This window comes from Hyperolius riggenbachi, chromosome 5, assembly GCF_040937935.1.
Source record: "Hyperolius riggenbachi isolate aHypRig1 chromosome 5, aHypRig1.pri, whole genome shotgun sequence".
Taxonomy (NCBI): Eukaryota; Metazoa; Chordata; class Amphibia; order Anura; family Hyperoliidae; genus Hyperolius; species Hyperolius riggenbachi.
Genome location: NC_090650.1, coordinates 321,452,151 through 321,472,138, shown reverse-complemented (window position 1 = coordinate 321,472,138; position 19,988 = coordinate 321,452,151). Strand labels below are relative to the sequence as shown.

General features: G+C 42.8%; 1 protein-coding gene across 1 annotated transcript in view; it reads left to right on the top strand.

The window, feature by feature from the left end:
- TMEM241 (transmembrane protein 241) overlaps window positions 1-19,988 on the top strand; it is a 174,599-nt gene that overhangs the window by 55,731 nt on the left and 98,880 nt on the right. The window contains exons 9-11 of the mRNA XM_068237258.1: window positions 4,623-4,668; window positions 6,307-6,342; window positions 13,714-13,748. Of these exons, the coding sequence (XP_068093359.1) occupies window positions 4,623-4,668; window positions 6,307-6,342; window positions 13,714-13,748 (117 nt within the window). The remainder of the gene's footprint in view (window positions 1-4,622; window positions 4,669-6,306; window positions 6,343-13,713; window positions 13,749-19,988) is intronic.

The window sequence follows — 19,988 nt, the reverse complement described above, 5'->3', positions numbered from 1 at the left end:
GAACATAACCAAAAACGATTTAATCCTTAATCTTGTAAGTCAGGGGTACAAAATTCAGTTTCGGTCGCTTCCGGGAAACAGGTTCATTTCCACTCCTCTTCCAAAAGAGAAACAAAAGCGTCAGGCTTTGCAAAGCATCATAAAAGGCATGATAGAGGAAAGAGTGGTAGTTCCGGTACCGTGCGATCAGCTTCGCAGGGGTTTTTACTCGACCATATTCATGGTAAAGAAACCGACGGGGAAATTCAGGTTAATTCTGAACCTGAAGCCATTAAACCCTTCTGTGACTTATCAAAGATTCAGGATGGAATCAATCTTCTCTGTGAGAAACTTGCTAACCCCCAACTGTGTAATGACGAATTTAGATCTAAGAGATGCTTATTGGCACATTCCAATAAGAGAGTCGTCGCAAAAATTTCTGAGGTTTGCAATAAAAGAAAAAGAATCAATTCAACACTTCCAGTTCAGAGTCCTGCCCTTCGGAATTTCATCAGCACCTCGCATCTTCACAAAAGTGATGGGAGAAGTGATAAAAGACTTACATGTAAAGGGAATCCTAGTGATTCCCTATCTAGACGACTTATTAGTAGTAGCAGACTCATATCAACAAGCGGAAGAAGACACAAAGAGAGTACTAGATCAACTACAGACTCTCGGATGGATTATAAATTGGGAAAAGTCGGTGCTACAGCCGAAGTCAAGAATACAGTTTCTAGGAGTTGTGATAGACTCAGAGAGGAGAAGACTGTATTTAACAGAAGAAAAGATGACAAAACTAAAGAAAATAATACAGGACTGTATAAGGAACCCAGTTCTGACAATAAGAGAAGTCATGAGAATACTAGGTTTTCTGACGTCAACATCTCCTGCCATCCAATGGGCACTGTTACACACAAGAGAGCTCCAGAGTTGGATGATGGGAGTCTGGAACAAAAAGCAGGAAGATTTAGAAAGGGAAGTGAGATGTCCAAACATAATACTAAACTCATTAGAGTGGTGGATGTCGGAAAAGATCCTAACCGAAGGAAGATTATGGACAATACCAGCACAAAGATGCATTACCACGGATGCAAGTCTCCTAGGATGGGGAGCCCATTTAGAGGGGAAGATATTTCAGGGTCTCTGGCCAAAGCTAATAAGAAATCAGTCATCAAATTACAGAGAGCTAAGAGCAGTGAGAGAAGTACTAGTACAGGCGGTACAGTTACTGAGGGGGCAACATGTTCAACTGAGAACAGACAATACCACGACAGTGGCCTACATAAATCGTCAGGGGGGAACAAGATCAAGAAAACTTCTAGACCTGACGATGGAAATTCTATTAATAGCTGAAGAGAACTTCCTCTCGTTCACAGCAGTCCACTTGAAGGGATCTTTGAACACCATGGCGATTTTCCTGAGCAGACACAGACTATCAAATTCGGAGATGGAGATATCCAACAAAGTCTTCAGGAATCTGGTCAAGAGATGGGGCCGACCTCAGCTCGACATCTTTGCAAACGGAGCAAATACAAAATGCAAGAGGTTCTATTCCCTAAATCCAAGGGAGGGAGCAGAGGCGGTGGATGCGCTCAGTCAGAGATGGACATTCAGAAAGGCATATGCGTTTCCACCAATCCAGCTAATACCTCGAGTTTTGCAAAAGTTAAGGCAGACCAGAGCAACATTGATCATGATAACTCCAGATTGGCCGGGGAGGAGCTGGTATCCGATTCTCCTGAAAATGAGACTAGAGGGTCCGATAAAATTGCCTCACAGAAGGATACTATCTCAGGTAGAGAGAGGAAGTATAAGTTACATACCAAATCTAAACCTGTGTGCCTGGCTTCTGAAAGGTCTCCTTTGAGAAAGAGAGGTGTCTCAGAGAGAGTTATCAGTACCCTCCTCGACTGTAGAAAGAAGGTAACTAGAAAAATATATTTAAAGTACTGGAAGACTTTCAATTTGTGGAAAGAAGAGCCAGGATTTTCCGGAGAGACAATACCAACCGTATTAGAATTTTTACAGGACGGTGTGGAGAAAAACATTGCCCTCAGTACCTTGAAGGTACAGGTTACAGCGATATCTACCTATTTAGATCAAAAATTAGCAAATGACCCCCTGATCATATAGTTTTTTAGATCCATAGAAAGAAGAAAACCTATAATTAATAAAAAGATTCCGAGTTGGGATTTCTCTTTGGTATTAAGGGTCTTAAAGGGAGACCAATTTGAGCCAGTATCAGAAATTCCATTAAGACAATTAACAATGAAGATTATTTTTCTAGTAGCAATTACCGTATATACTCGCATACAAGCCGAATTTTTGACCCCCAAAAAGGGGGTCAAAAGTTGGGGGGTCGGCTTGTATACGAGTCTTCCCTGGTGGTATAGTGGGCAGGCAGCGGCCGCTTCCTAATCCGCGTTCCTCTTCTGAAACTTTGCAGCGTGTATTGCTGTGACGATGCAGGGGCAGGAAAGAGCGGTTCCCTTGGTAACGGCGATACAGATCGCCGCTATAGGGAGCCGCGCTCTTTCCTGCACTCTGCATCGTCACAGCAGCAGCGCCGGGCGCGCTGCTGTCATTCACGCTGCAAAGTTACAGAAGGGGAACGCGGATTAGGAAGCGGCCGCTGCCTGCAGGTAATAGCAGCGGGGGGAGCGGGGAGCGGGGGGGTGAGGGCGGGAGTACTACCTACCTATGCTGGGCACTATACTGGCTAAACTGGGCACTAAACTAGCTAAACTGGGCACTATACTGGCTAAACTGGGCACTATACTAGCTAAACTGGGCACTATACTGGCTAAACTGGGCATTATACTGGTTAACCTGGGCACTATACTGGCTAAACTGGGCACTATACTAGCTAAACTGGGCACTATACTAGCTAAACTGGGCACTTTACTAGCCATACTGGGGCACTACACTGGCTAAACTGGGCACTATACTGGCTAAACTGGGCACTATACTAGCTAAACTGGGCACTATACTGGCTAAACTGGGCATTATACTGGTTAACCTGGGCACTATACTGGCTAAACTGGGCACTATACTAGCTAAACTGGGCACTATACTAGCTAAACTGGGCACTTTACTAGCCATACTGGGGCACTACACTGGCTAAACTGGGCACTATACTGGCTAAACTGGGCACTATACTGGCTAAACTGGGCACTATACTGGCTAAACTGGGCACTATACTAACTAAACTGGGCACTATACTGGCTAAACTGGGCACTTTACTAGCCATACTGGGGCACTATACTAGCTAAACTGGGCACTATACTAGCTAAACTGAGGCACTACCTACCCATACTGGGCACTATACTGGCTATACTGGGCACTTTACTAGCTATACTGGGCACTATACTAGCTAAACTGGACACTACCTACCTATACTGGGCACTATACTAGCTATACTGGGACACACTGGGGGGCTGCACCAATCCAGCATTTCCTACCCCCGGCTTATATGGGGGTCAATCATTTTTCCCAGTTTTTTCAGGGAAAAGTTGGGGGGTCGGCTTATATGCGGGTCGGCTTATATGCGAGTATATACGGTACTTCAGCCAGGAGAGTGAGCGAATTAGAAGCCTTATGCTGTGATGAACCCTTTTGTCTCATATTTAATGATAGGGTGATATTAAAAACATGTGAAGAGTTCCTTCCTAAGGTAGCTACGAATTTTCATAGATCCCAGGAGATCATATTACCCTCCTTCAACGAAGAACCAACCTTAGATGTTAGGAGGTGTCTCATTGCTTATTTGGACAGAGTAGCAGATTTTAGGAAATCAAGAGCTCTATTTATTAATTCGTCAGGAGCTACTAAGGGCATGAGGATGTCAAAAAGAACTATAGGCAAGTGGATAAGACTGTGTATAGAGGAAGCCTATAGGTTGACAGGATCTACTTTACTAGGTGCAGTTAGGGCTCATTCAATTAGGGCAGCTGCTACATCATGGGCCTACAGAGCGGGTGCTACGCCAGAAGAAATTTGTAGAGCCGCTACGTGGACAAGTATGTGCACCTTTTCAAGACATTACAGGGTGAATCTGATGACTGCAAGACAACAATTCTTTGGGAGAAAAGTTCTGCAGGCAGTCGGCCCACCCTAAAATTGGTAAGATTTCTTGCTCATCTTCTCATGGTGGACCTGTCCTGGAGGTTACTGGAAAAACCAGTGTTAGTTACCTGGTAACATCCTTTTTAGTAACCTCCAGGACAGGTCTGTAACCCACCCGGATAACGGGATATATATAGATGAATGTGTATAATAATATGAATATGCCTCTTTAACGGTTAACAGTTCTTGTAGTTGACTGGCGATGGAGGGGTTGGCTTAAAATTTATAGAGTGCTCTAATTTGGACGTTTCCTGTTCCTGGGAGGAGCCTATGTCGTCTCATGGTGGACCTGTCCTGGAGGTTACTAAAAAGGATGTTACCAGGTAACTAACACTGGTTTCTTGAATGGTTTATAAAACCAAATGCTATTGTAAGGCTTGAATTAGGTGGATAGACTGCTCTACATGTAGATGACTCAGAGCACAGCAGTAAGGTACCATTTCTTTAGCTAGTGCTATTTACAGACAGTGCTGCCTGCTTAATGATTCTAATTTTCTTCTCCTAATCTTTTTAACCAGGGTGCTACAAAGTATTCCAGAAGTCTAAGAAACCAAGTTCACTAAGGTAATGTAGAAGAGAATGACTGTAAAATGTTACATTTGATTGAAAACAATTGCAAGGATCATTCTAAACGTGTCAGTTTATTTTTTGCATACGTACCAGCATTTTATTGAATATAAAATGCCAATGAAAGATCACATTAGAGTTGAGTGGCAAATATACACAGCTTTATCAGTTATTTAATTATAGTCCTAGGTCACCCTTCTAGATTCTTTTAATTGTAAGTGAAGGTGAACATGAACTGATGCCACTACTCACACAATTTTACTATATTATGCATCCATTCCTGATAAATTTTTCTTTGGAAATGTCACATGACCCAGAGATCCATCCAGAAAATATGGTACTGGCAAGAGAGTGGGTAATACCCAGCTAGGGAGCAACTGTTTCCACTGAGCACAAAACCCCAATACTCACAAACCCACTATAGCCTTTCCTTGCTGCTTAGAGAATAACACTTTAACAGCACTGCAGCTCAGCAGATTCTTATCATTAACTCTCACCAGCACAGGGAGAATGTGGGCAGGGACAGATGATTTGTCCTGCAGGATGCAGTTAGCCAGGAACTTTGTACCGTTTGCAGTAAATATCTATATAGACAAAACCACTGTGCATTGTTAGTTGATGCAAATGTATTATTGCATGCATTAAAGTGGTCTGAAACTCCGACATAACATTCAATAAAAAATGTGTTTTCCTACTTTTTATTAATCATACAGTTATCATATTTGCTTTTGTGCATAAGTAATATTGTCCTGTTAACAAATTACAAGTTTCCAAAGTGTCGTTTATCGTACCCTGAAAGCTGGCATTGCATTTTTTTCAAACTGTTTTTTATTATATATTAACATCTTCTAATGAGCTTTTCTGAACTGTGTCTGTGCCTGAAGCATAGAGAGTTCCTTTTCACTTGTTAGACTGTGTTTACACATATTGTAACAACATTGGAATGTAAACAAATATACTGTTATCTACAATTTGGATGCGGATCAAAGCTGAATAGCAGGACAAAGTGCTTTTGTTTAACCATTTCAGTGATGTTCTGCTAGAATTTTTTTCTGGGATAGTAGCTTTCAAGCTGTGAGGAAACTTTTAGAGCAAAGTAGAAATGCTGGCTTTCAGACAACTTTAACAGAAGAATGCTGAACTATTGCTTTAAAGAGAACCCAAGACAAAAAAGTGAGATACTTGCCTATGAAGAGGGACTCCTCTGGATTCTTCAGAGGCTTTCCGCATCCTCCTTCAGACCACCATTGCTGCTCAGGAGGCTGTGGAAGATCATGTCCATGCGTCTCTTCGTGCACGAGAGTGGCCTCCTTGCACCTGCAGTACAGCCACGCATGCATAGTAGCACGGGCAGCTCCTGGATCAGCAGCTTCAGCTTGCTGCGCTAGCGCGGCCAGACTCGAGCAGGCGCGGTACAGTCCTGCTCGTACACAGCAGGGAATGCGGCCACGATAACAAATCCACCAAGCTCTTGCCTTCCTATGTTCTGACAAGCAGGACACGTAAAGCCTTTTTTTCGTCTTGGGTACACTTTGAGGCATAACAGTTCCAGTACAGATAGCATGCATGATGCAGCCAAACATGCTTGCCAATGTTGGAGAATCATGGTTTAATAACTCTTTTCCTCCCCTCCAGTGACCTTGATCAGCAATACATAAACTATTTTTTCAGGTATGTATATTCTCTATATGTATACTAATATGTATGGTTAGCTGTCATCACAAGCCGGCTGGCTTTAAATATACAGTATTTTATAAAAGGTTTACACAATGTCACGCTGCTGATGTTCTATATTACGGCTAGTCAAAACAAAGATTATTTTGTACCCAGTGCAGTGTAAACTACCAAATATTTTGAGGTTGGATTTATCAACAGTGAGACTGAATCGGAAATGTTAACTACTTTGTATTACTATATGCTTTATACTGTACAGCGGAGAATTTTATTTTCTTACTTTTGTTAAAACAACTGTGTCTTCTAATGTGTACATCTGTTATTTTCTAACCACTAATATATATAATTTACATATCGTGGAATATAAAGTAGTAGCACTAGGGTATTGTACCGTGTTAGCCATCAGTAAAAGCAAGACGTTTTAAATCAGGATGATGCCATATAAAGTGGGTCACAGTAAGGTGGAACTCTGTCCATCCTTTTTTTTAGGTCTAAGAAAGAGTCCCATATTTTAATTGTGTTTTGAAAGATCACCTCAAGTGAGAGAGTCCCAGATTTGTAATTACTTATAAAGAGGAGTGTTAAGCTTTTTCAGTTTGGATTTCCCTGTAGAAAAATGCTGGTACAGGTAGGCACATTACTAGTGCCAAATCTATTGCCACAACCATGGTTTCACCACCAAATGCTCTTCAGATGTGCAAGCCCCTTCCACTCAAGGGACTGCCAGACACAGAGGTTTCTTTCAGTGAGAAGGTGGGATGTTCTCCCACTCTCTCATTGGTCAGTCAGATCACACATTGTTTTCATGTGACTGATTTAAACCAATGGGGAGCCGGCATCCACAAGAGATGCCAGACTAGTGCAAACTATCACAGCAGTCTTAAACCTTTAAAGGACACCTGAAGTGAGAGGAATATGGAGGCTGCCATATTTATTTCTTTTTAAACTGTATTCATTGCCTGGCAGTCCTGTTGATCTCTTTAACTGCAGTAGTATTAGAGGCAGAGGATCAGCAGTACAGCCAGGCAACTGGTATTTTATAAAAGGAAATGAATATGGCAGCCTCCATATTCATCTCAGTATAGGTGTCTTTTAAGACAAACATAGGCCTTTTACAGTATAAATAGGCTTATGTTTTGCAATGAGGGGCAACCTGTATAGCGGTAATCTATGACTGCTTTATAAATAGACCTATGAGATGCTGATTGGAGGTTTGTTACTTTTCATAATTTCATAGGGAGCTACAGCTTGTAGTGAACAGCCTTGCATGATATTTTATTTGTAATCTTCTATCTATATTTTTTTCTGAACAACTTACTTGGCTGTACAGTCATGTCAAGTTTCACACATAGCACGTAGGATGTTTTTCACTGTAAAGCTATGTAAAGCACAGGTTTTTGACTGCCCAGTTGTCACGTGACATATTGTTGGTTATCCACCATTTTAGATCATGATGGCACCTGGGGACTTGTCCCTGACTTGAGGCTCTCTCTTTGGGGAGCCGACCCTGGCCTGTGGGGAACTACATGGCAAGTTTGGGTCCTTCAATCCTTCGGGTGTCAGAGAACCCCTTGCACCCCCTATGCCAATGGCAAAGGGGGAAGGATTTAGGCCACCCTTGAAGCCTAGCTTGGGGTGGTCGTGGGAGCAATGGAAAGGCCCCTGCTTTTGTGGTGTTCAAGGACGTCCATGCATGTTCTTGTGACGGTATTTATGCATCGCTGCTTTTTTCCGTGCATGGGCATTCAGACCTTGCTTACTCCGGGCTCCTGTTGTACGCAGCAGGAGCCACGAAAAAGTAAAAAAAAAAAACACACACAAAACTGCTGTTGTAATACTATTGCTATCCCTGTAGCAAGGCATTTTTTTTATTCATTTCCTCAAACTCCCACCTCCCATTGAACAGAATAGGCTGCTTAGCAAAGAAATGAACAGCGCTACTTAAAAACAGATAAGTGCCTACCTGCAAGAGAGTGCAAGCCCCACTTGTGGGATAAAATACACACCTAGCATACACATAACCTGTCTACCACTGGAGGATGTTGGTTTCCTGTAACAGCTTGCATGCAACTTGTTAAGTACTCGCCCCTCCCACTGCGGAGAAGTCATCCCCCTATGGGAGTGGACCTAACACTAACTAAATCCTAACCTATGCATAGCCTGGGTGCGCTACCAAGTAAAATCGAAAATTGAAAATTGCGCAAAAGGTGGATCAGCGCATCACCAAGCCGCCTCCGAATGACCTACAATCAGGCTGCTTGGCTGGGTGTGTGAACATTATGGGGTTGATTCACGAAACCGTGTTAACGCATAACTCGGCCGTGCTATGCGTTTAGCGCACAATGTACCGCGTGTGAAGGTTTATGCGCATAAAGATTTACGTGTGCATGCTGACAAAAGTTTTCTCGCGTTAATGCGCGCATTTTGCCACGTTCACGTGCAAAGAACTTTGTTAGCGCGAGCACGTAAATCTTTACGTGCGTAAACCTTCACGCACGTTGCATTGCACTCTAAACGCATAGCAAGGAGGTGCTGTGCGTTAGCACGTTTCGTGAATCAACCCCCACGTGTGTATGGAGATTAGTCCTAAGCCGAAGAAAACACAAATTATAGTTCTAGGCCATTTCTACATTGCGTAAATATTGTGTTTTCAAAACATCCTTCTTTCCTGTTTATAGGCAGTCAAAAGTTCACAATCAGAAAAGGTACATTATACATTCACTTTTTTCACACCATGAATAATTTGCCAGCATGACTAAATGATACATCATAAATGATACATGAGTTTTGTTATAGCAAGTAGAAACCCCCCAGTAAAATAACAGCCCTCCTATATGTTATTGTTGGTGTTAATTTAATGCCTACAGCTTTCTTAGTATTGATAGATTTATACATGTGCAGAACCCCCCAGAGGCCAATCCTTTGTAGCGCGTTCGGGTATAGCGCTGCACGTATGTTTTCTTTTAATACTGGCTGCCTTCATTCTGGAAGCTAAACAAACAGAATTGTGTTTCCCGAGCTGGGCTGCGCCGCTGCCCTCGTACTTGTGGAGAAGTAAGTTATGAGGTGATATCACAGCACTTTAATGAATGTGCAGGGATTTCTCACTAATACATGACAGACTGTTTCATTGCTCACAACCGCAGGAATGCGCTAGGATTACAATAATCAGTGTAAGGAAACTGTTGAGAGTTTCCAAGTGGAATTTTCAGTTTAAATTCTTTGTTTTAGATTTCAGCAAGGAGGTTTCCAGTTTATTTACTGGGATACAACTTTCCAGACAAAGTAGGCCGTGTCTGCTGCCCACTTGTTTGTTGCCCATGTATCCCTCTCCTTCCCTACCAGCTGTCATAGGTATAAATCTATCCAGCTCATACTGTGAAATGTCATGTCTCATTCTTGGCTGTTCCATATTATTTCTCTGATTCACAGCATTTATCTTGCTAGGATCATTAAAGAAGAACCCTAGGCAGTATTCAATGAGAGAGGCGCCCCAAATACGGTTATTAGACTGCAGTGGCACTTTATTTGGCCTGAGGAAGTGGACTAGATCCCACGAAACGTATTGCCTGTGCTTGTTAATAAATATTCTTACTCAAAGTGAGTTGTCGTCTGAGGTAAGCCACCTCAATCTTTTAGTTTTTAGTGTTTTTAACTCTTTTATACTCCATTGGGCGCCTCTTTACCCCCTTCTGTGTCATACTCCCCTCCACGGTCCAGTGAGGGGAGTCCCATACACCAAACTTGAGGTGGAATCCACACCACCTCACAGTTTTAGAGTGCATGAGGTTCTTTACCAAGAGAGTGACCTCCTCCAGGATTGCTGGCATACCTAAGTGGAGTCAGGTATAAGACACTCCACCTGCTTTAAAGAGACACTGAAGCGAGACTAAATCTCGCTTCAGCTCTCATACATAGCAGGGGCATGTGTGCCCCTGCTAAAACGCCGCTATCCCGCGGCTGTACGAGGGTCCCTGACCCCCCAACCCACCCCCAGCAAATCTTGGTCGCAAGTTGGTCGTAGATTAGCCCTTCCTAGAGGCAGGGCTAACGGCTGCAGCCCTGCCTCACAGCGCGTCTATCAGACGCGCATCGCCGCCTCTCCCCCGCCCCTCTCAGTGAAGGAAGACTGAGAGGGGCGGGGGAGAGGCGGAGATACGCGTCTGACAGACGCGCGTGGGGCAGGGCTGCGGCGGTTAGCCCTGCCCCAACCAGGAACCGCTCCCCCGCATTACGGAGGGGATTTGGGGGGACAGGGACCCCCGTTAAGCCGCGGGATAGCGGCGTTTTAGCAGGGGCACACGTGCCCCTGCTAGCTATGAGGTCTGAAGCGAGATCTATTCTCGCTTCAGACTCTCTTTAAGTGGTTTGTTGCTCAGTGTGCAACCCACCTTTTGTGAGTATTCCCTTTTCAAACACTTTTACCTATCCATCTACCTGTGACATACTGCACAATTTGGGCTCCCGTTGGCTTTGTGTTTCTTTTCCCAGTACCCTATACTTCATGGACATGCTCCCTCAGTGTTGGATTTATAGATTCCTCCCCTACACCAATCCTGTGATTCTTCCTTCCATGTGCGGCTTCCTTTCATATACAGTAACCATCCATTGCATGTGTAGCAACCCTCTCTCATTGCTTATGTAGCCCATATTTCCATGTGGAAAATCCCTGCACAGCAGCTCCTCTCTTTTATATACAGCTTCCTTGGACAGCAGTTTCACTTTTGCCATTTGCAGCCTCCCATGTGCATCAACTCCCTCTTCTGTTTCCAGCTGTCCCATGGCCTTGGACTTTCTGGCTTTTGCAGAAATCTGGCCCTGTCCACCAATGAGCAGCTTCTGTCATTAAGGTTTTCTTCAGACTATACATGGTCTGAGTCCCTTTTACAAGTGCTAGCTTTTTGTAGATTGCAAGAACAATTATTATTGTGGTACTCCATTTCCATTAGATGATGCAAATCTTCGTGAATCACAAATGCACTTAATTTTTTCCTGCATTTTGAGCTTCGGTTAAAGTTAATGGAAACCCAAAACGATTGCGCATATACATCGATTTCACTGTGCAATTTTACTAGATTAGCTAATTGGATCAATTTCTGTGACAAAGAATACGATTGTAGAAAAAATGCAAGGGCAAATGCAGGGCCAAATAGACTTGCACAAACAAATCGTAAAACGCTAAAAGTGGTATGCTGCAGCCTACACTTTGTGTTTTGTAATGGGGACAACAACTAAAGATCATATCCTTATCCTTGGAGCTGTAATGGAAATAATCCATATTTTTTAATTATCTACAGACTTCTTGAAACAAGTGAGTCGGACAGTCAGTTAAAGGAAGTGTTTAAGACTAAAGCACCTCATAACCTGTTAAGGACAAAAATATTTGGAATGCCATAATTACAAATTGTATGGCATTACTTACAAATTTCATCTATGTGTTGGTGCAAGGGGTCTGTGCTTAACATGTCATTTGCTTAAAGGGATACTGTAGGGGGGTTGGGGGAAAATGAGTTGAACTTACCCGGGATTTCTAATGGTCCCCTGCAGACATCCTGTGCCCGCGCAGCCATTCACCGATGCTCCGGCCCCGCCTCCGGTTCACTTCTGGAATGTCAGACTTTAAAGTCTGAAAACCACTGCGCTTGCGTTGCCGTGTCCTCGCTCCCGCTGATGTCACCAGGAGCGTACTGCACAGGCACAGACCATACTGGGCCTGCACCATACACTCCTGCTGACATTAGCGGGAGCAAGGACACGGCAACGCAGGCTCAGTGGTTTTCAGACTTTAAAGTCTGAAATTCCAGAAGTGAACAGGAGGCGGGGCCGGAGCATCGGTGAGTGGCTGCGAGGGCACAGGATGTCTGCAGGGGACCATTAGAAACCCCGGGTAAGTTCTACTCATTTACCCCCGACCCCCCCCCACCTACAGTATCCCTTTAATTATCTGTTACGTGGTTGGTATGGGTTTTCTGAAGACATTAAATTTAAGCAGCGATAATTCTTTAGAAGAGTGCCCAGGAAGGGATGATGGACTGGTATACCTAGTGGATGACTGACTGCTTTGCTGTGTATAGACACTAGGTTGATGCCCCTGGGTTTGCACCACCATTGACGACGTAGGACGGTACCACAGAATATCACAAGCGGCAGATACAAGCTCTCGTCTGCAGGCAAGGCTGGTAGTGTAGTTGAGGGTGAGGCTAAAGGTTAGGTCAGGCGGTATACAGGTGTAAACCAGAAACAAGACAAAGATCGAGCCAGGCAGAGTTCAAGCTTGTTTAAATAAACAAGGCAGGTCAAAACAGGAAGTTGACTGAATAGAATGTGTGGATGAGAGGCACTAAACACTCTCTCTAAGAGCATAGGTTACATCAGTGCCCTGCTGTCAATCTCAGACCTAAATAGGCTAGTCAAGAATGGTGGACGCCTCTAATTATCTGTGTATATGCGTATTCACATGAGTACCAGTCCATATACTTTTTGCTCTTTTCTATACTTAACATTGAGCCTGAATTGCCTCAGAAATCAGTAGAAATGCTGCAGGACCCGTGTTTGCATTTGGGAAAAAAATCACATCGCTCTGGTGCAATCCATCGCATTCTAATACATTAGCCAAGCGGTTTTTTAAGTTCTAGCGTTTTTAAAAGTGCTCAGAAGCGCTCCTGGTGTTCACCAACCCTCAGTTTTATCATCTACAAAATCTACAGAATACGTCCATTCAGATTAAAAAAAAAAAAGAACAAGACAGTTGTCCTAGTTTGACTCTGTGATGAGGTCAATACAAAGACAGTACAAGTAAATAATTGGAAATCAATACCATACAGGTAGAACTTCACTACAAAATCAATTTCAGTACAGCAATTCAGATTACTGTATTACATTTTTTTGTGGCAAGTTCTTTACAAGCATCTTACTGCAAGTTTCAACACCACATCTAAAACTTTGTAAATATTACACAAATTAATGGAAATTAGCTGCAAAGAACAGGACGGGGAAAACTTGTTTTTGACTACTTTTATTGAATTTGATGTGATAAAATGTTTTTTCCTGTTGGTATTGGGAAGAGTACATGAACAATGTGTTGATATATGTAGTGGCTGGATAGTGTATAATTGGTTAAGGGCACCACCTCAGACATAGGAGACCAACGTTCAAATCTTGTCTCTTCCTATTTAGTAAGCCAGTACCTATTTAGTAAGGAGTTATTGGGCAAGACTCAATAACACTGCTGTTGCCTACTGAGCGCACCCTAGTGGCTGTAGCTCTCAAGCACTTTGAGTCCAACAAGAGAAAATCGCTATACGAGTGTTGGAATTATTATGACAATGAAAAATGCATGTTATGCTGTATTTATCATTTGTCTTTCAGTGTTGTCCTGTTGGCCTCCGCATCTCATCCTACTGGTAAGTGGATAGATTAGTAGCACACTTGGCTGACAATTTTTCTTTATGATTTGTGTTATAATATGTGTGGCATTACACTAGTAGATTCACTTTTTAGCAGTTTCCTCTGTGTTTATAAAGGATACAGGTGAATGATGCTCAGTCTGAATGCTGTCAGATGCGCTTAAAGGCATACTATCGATACCCAAGTGTTCTAAAATGACAATGTACAAATAATGTCTAAGTAGCTGTGTGAACATTTTCCTACTTTTCATGTTAAATATCAGAGGCAAAAGCTGTCATTTATTGAGGGTAGGATTTAGCTATATTGGGACAAATCAATTGCAGAAGGGGTGTCTGCTTCAATGCACAGCCAGAGTTGCATATCAGACTACAGAAAGCAAATATCAAACATATCAAACTCTGAAAGCAAAAACAGTATGAAAAAGCTGTGACAATTCGTTACATTTCCTCTGCTCTCTTCAGACACTTCAGTCAGAAACAGAGCTCCCAACAGCTGCAGCTCCTGTGTCCTGTCTCTCTCTGTCACACACAGAGCTACACATAGAGTTAACTGATCAAGTGTGAGGGGAATTTCCCCTCTCCTCATGGCTCAGTCAGCCATCAGTTTTGGCGTCAGTAAACTTTGAATGTATTTTGCTAACAGTAAACAAAGAAGTTGCTACTAAAATGTATACACAAGTACTTAGCAGCACTTCCCAAACAATTCCTGTGTCAATTGAAAAAAATGTGAATCGATAGTATTCCTTGAAACTATTCTGGGGAATGTGGAGTGAATTTGGACTTTTCTCTATAAGTGGAGACAAGTGTGAAGCTGTGGAGTGTGGACATGATTCCGGCAGATCTTTTGCTGCATAAATACTATGAATGTCACAAAATCAGCACTTAATATGACAAGCAGAGTAAAATTAAAGTGATACATTCAGTGAATAATGGTGGCGAAAACCCAATATGGGTAGAAAATTATAGGTGTTTCCAGTATAGGTAGCAAGTTATAGGTGTCCCCAGTATAGGTAGCCAGGTCTCTTAGTCTGGGACACCTATAGACTTGGCTAACTAAACTGGGGACATCTATAGACCTGGCTACTTAATCTGGGGACACCTATAGACCTTGCTAACTAAACTGGGGACACCTATAGACCTGGATACCTATACTAAGGACTCCTATAGACCTGGCTACCTATACTGAGGACTCCTATAGACCTGGCTAACTAAACTGGGGATACCTATAGACCTGGGCTGGCTACCTAAACTAAGTTGGGACACCTACCTGGCTACCTTTTTACTGGGGACAACTATAGACCTGGCTAACGAAACTGGGGACACCTATAGACCTGTCCACCTATACTGGGGATACCTATAGACCTGGCTACCTATACCGGGAGCACTTATATCTATCTATATTGGGGACACTGATAGCTGGCTACCTATACTGGGGCAACTATACTCAGGCTCTATGCCCTTCATATGACACTTGCCTCAGGCCCTGCATACTCTAAGGCCACCCTGCATAGCTGGCAGTATTACCCAGCAAAGCACCCAGCCCTTCCCAGCCAGCACTGGCTACCTAATACTGATATATATGGGCACATGGCTACTTAATTCTGTTTTCCCGGGAACATTGCTACTTAATTTATGTATACGGGGCCCATTTGGCTACTGAATTATTTTATTTTGATGCACCTGGCTATTTATTTTGTTCATTGTAAGGCTAAGGCACCTGGCTACTTAATTATTTTATCTGGAGGTGTGTGACTACTTAATATTTTTATTTAAAGGCATTTGACTTCTTCTGAGGCATGTAACTGCTTGATTATTTTATCTAAAGTTTATCTGGTCAGACCCACTCTCTGTAAATAGCACCGCTACTTATTTTGTGTATTTTGGGGCCTGCCAATGACCCGTCATGACCACGCCCATGTTCCAGTGTATGGTGACACCCATTTTTTTTCTGTGTCCGTCTCCCTGTTATGGACTGTCCTCAGAAGTGCTCACAACCTATTCCCTACCATAATCTAATGACTCCTAACAACTGATGTATTTATAGCACGGTGGCGTGGGCAGCACGGTGGCGTAGTGGTTAGCTCTCTCGCCTTGCAGCGCTGGGTCCCTGGTTCGAATCCCAGCCAGGGCACTATCTGCAAAGAGTTTGTATGTTCTCTCTGTGTCTGCGTGGGTTTCCTCCGGGCACTCCGGTTTCCTCCCACATTCCAAAAACATACAGATAAGTTAATTGGCTCCACATAAAATTGGCCCTATACTACAGTACTTAGACTACATAATATAGACATATGGCAATGGTAGGGTTTAGATTGTGAGCTCCTTCGAGGGACAGTTAGTGACAACATACATACATATACATATATATATATATATATATATATATATATATATATATATATATATATATATATATTTATATATATATATATTTTTATATATATATATATATATATATATATATATACATTGTACAGCACTGCGTAATATGTCGGCGCTATATAAATACTAAATAATAATAATAATATAATGCAAAATTTATGTAGTACATGTGTGAGTGAGCTCAAAAGGGTCGGCGGCGATTGTGTGACTGTGTGTGACTGTGTGTGTGTGTGTGTGGTGTGTGTCTGTGTGTGTGTGTGTGTGTGTGACTGTCTGTGTGTGTGACTGTGTGTGTGTGTGTGTAGTCTGTGGCGGGTGGGTCCCAGGCTGAAACTTTCCTGGTGGGCCCTTAGTGTCCCAGTCTGACCCTGATTGGTACCCTGGAGGAGGCAGGGTTTGTGGTACCAACCGTGGTGCCACATGTGTACAAAAGACTGAAGGTCTAAAATTACTCCTTTCACTATTTACCTAAAAAAATTAAAAGAATGTTCAAAAAAATAAAATAAAAAAATAATTACATAAGCACACCTAGTTTTAAAATATTTTATCCTCCAGCAATCATCTTTTTATTGCTGTTTTCTTCTTTACCTCTTCTGGCTTGATTTCAGAATACTGCTATCAGCTGCCGAGAGCCCTGGCACTGAGATATTTGAATTTCCTGCCGAGGCTTTATGTTGGTCCCCTAATTTATATATATAATCTGTGAAGCAGAAGGTTCTCCTAGCTGAGCTACCCTCTTTTTTACTGTGTAAACTGCTCAGCAGGAGGCTCGTAGCAGGTGGTTTCGACCCTGAGCGCATAGCAACTCAGTTGGGTTCCGCTATAGTAGAAATTCTATAGTCCGAAGCTCGTTCTTGAGTAATTTGGGGTTCCAGCGAATTACTTCTCTCTCGGAGTTGCTATGCCTCTGAGGGGGAATAGTGTTTAATGCTGCCGGGAATTTGAGTGGCAGCAGGGTGAGCTGTCTTTCGGAGCACCCTGCGCCCAACTCACCGCATGTATACATATGCATATGCCAGGAGGCTCCCCTATCCCCCACTATACTTTCCAGCTTATTTCTTTATAAACAGTCCAGCAACATGTTCCCATATTTCCCCCCATTCTTGTCTGTATATTCTTTAGAGCAACATGTGCCGCTATCTCCCCACCTCCCCCACACTGCTTTTTTCCTGTATGATTTGTTCAGCAGGAGGCTTCCCCAGACTCACTTTTTGTCTGTATAATGCGTGCAGCAGCAGGATCCTCTAGCCTATTTATTTTCCTATAATCTGTTCAGCAGGGCACTCCTTTCCCCCTATACTTGTTACAGTCTGTTCAGTAGGAGGCTCTGCTATATTCTTTTCTGCAAAATCTTTTCAGCAGGAGGATCTCCTGGCGTATCTGTTCTTCCTAGTATAATCCCTGCCGCTAGTGCTTCTTCTTGGGGTCCCCTATGTTTCTGCATATGATCTTTGCAGCGGTAACCTTCCTTGTCTCTCCTTTTCTTCTCTGTATAATATGTGCCATTAGCTAGGGTGAAAGCTAAAACACATTGCACATGAGCTGCAATCCATAGCAAGAAACCTAATTAAAACATTTATTGTATTTTAATGAGACAATGGATTTCCATTACACTGACATTCTCCAATAAACGTGGCTTACTACAGGGGGCTGGTAACCTGTACTGCCTGACGTGTCCTATTTAGACATGTTTTTCTTTTACTTACCAGGCAAAGGTACCATAGGGATTTCTGTTTCATGTAAGGCATGTTGACTTGGCTTTCTTTTCCTGGGTTATTTCTTTTATATATAACATTGTTATGCAGCTTCTACGCTATTGACTGGTACTTTGTGGAACAGGAGTTGTAGAAACAGAAAAAAAAACAGTTATCATGCCTTACCATCACCATAAATCACACTACAATTATTAATATTCCTGTATATTGTAATGGTCTGGTTTTTATTTTTCAAAATGTTTATTGACATTTTTAACATAATTTTATAAAACATTTTACAGTAATACTGCACATCACAAAGAAGAGCATCACACACCACATAGTGTAGCAGCACGCAGTTTTATATACCAGTCACTGCATACCTGTTCACTGCATCTCTGTGTGACTGCACACTGTTTTATATACCACTCTGCGGTGAAGGGGCTTGTGTATCACAATGAAGCAATGACTGGCTATATGAGTGTTAGGAGGCACACCTGCCCCAAGATAATAAGGTCGTTGCTTCATTGTGGGCAGACCAAATTCGATCAGCTGGACAGTCACTGTTGTTCTGTCATTTAGCTACCTCAGCCCGTGGATCATATGGGCTGGAAAGCCGCCATGGCCGGCACTCTTGCCATGGTGCGCACCAGTCCAGCACGGCCGTCACTACACAAACAGCTGTTTGCGGTGCGTTACACTTAAATTAAATTTTAAGTGTTGCAATAACCAGGACAAATCAGCAAATAAAATGTATGGGTTTTAATTATGGTAGCATGTATTATTTTAAAACTATAATGGCCGAAAACTGAGAAATAATGAATTTTTGCCATTTTTTTTCTTATTTGCAAAATGAACCACCCAAAGAAAAGCCTAATTGGTGGTAAAAAAACAAGATATAGATCGTTTTGTTGTGATAAGTAGTAATGAAGTTATAGTCGAATGGAAGGAGTGCTGAAAGGTGAAAATTGCTCTGGTACAGGAGGGGAAAAACCCCACAGTAGGGAAGTGGTTAAGGACGACACCCATCACATGCTACAGATGCAGGCTTTCCATATTTTATTGCAGTGCCTACAGTTAACAATGTATTGGGCACAGGTCCAGGTATGGACACAGAAGGTGTTTCCGAAATAGATTCTCCCAATGGGGGCCAGGGAATTTTCTACTGGGAGTAATAAACAATACTCTCAAAGGAGAAGCCAAACTTGTTATTTACCAACCTTGCTTTCTATGCCATGAAAGGCATAATATTAGCATGGAACTATAGCAGCTCTCTCATAATAATTGTGAGAAGATCGAACTTCATTCCAAGCAGTAGCTGATACCCCCTTTCACACAAGAAGTCTTTTTCTTTTCTCAAATAGATCATCAGGATGGTCTGTATGGCTGACAGCGAGATGTCATGACCATTGCCCTGATATCAGTCTGTGAACCTCGTTACAAGGCCAAGCAAGCAAAATCTCCCTCGGTGCATAGAACTCTCAGTAACGAACATTCCGGGCAGATCACCTGGCAGGACTAAAGATATCCCCACCTGTGATACATTTCGGAATGTAAATCTGGGAGAGGAAAAATTTTACAATGAACAAACACTGCCTAAATATTATATAAATTAGTATTGTAAACAATTAACAATTTTATTCATTCTGGTTTTTTTTCACTCCAGTTCCTCTTTAAAGGAAACCAAAGACATGAAATGTACAGAATTCTCCAGTCACGGCCAGGCATCCTTCACCGCACGTGCGTCGCGCTTCCGTTGCCTGGGCTGTTCTGTGCCTGAGCAGTACTAACAGAGCACGGGCAGAATGCTCCTGGCCATGCGTAGCCACACACTCAGCTGGGCTACGCATGTGCCTTGAAGCACGACCAGCCGCATCTGGGAAATAAACTGAGGGACACAGTGGAGGAACAGAGTGTCCCAGGAAGAGGGTGATGGAGCTCATGGCAAGGAAGCCGCAGGTAAGTATAAAGGTACCCATACATCTAGCGATGATGGGCAGAATCGACCAAGAGACAAATCTCTCTTATCGAATCTGATAAGAGAGCTCTGTCAGCTGCCCATACACCTCTGACGGATTCCCGATCAGTTTCAGCAAGAAATCTCTCTGGAATCAGCCTTGTGCACCACATACGTCCACCTCGCCGCCCCGCCACTGTCCCCTAA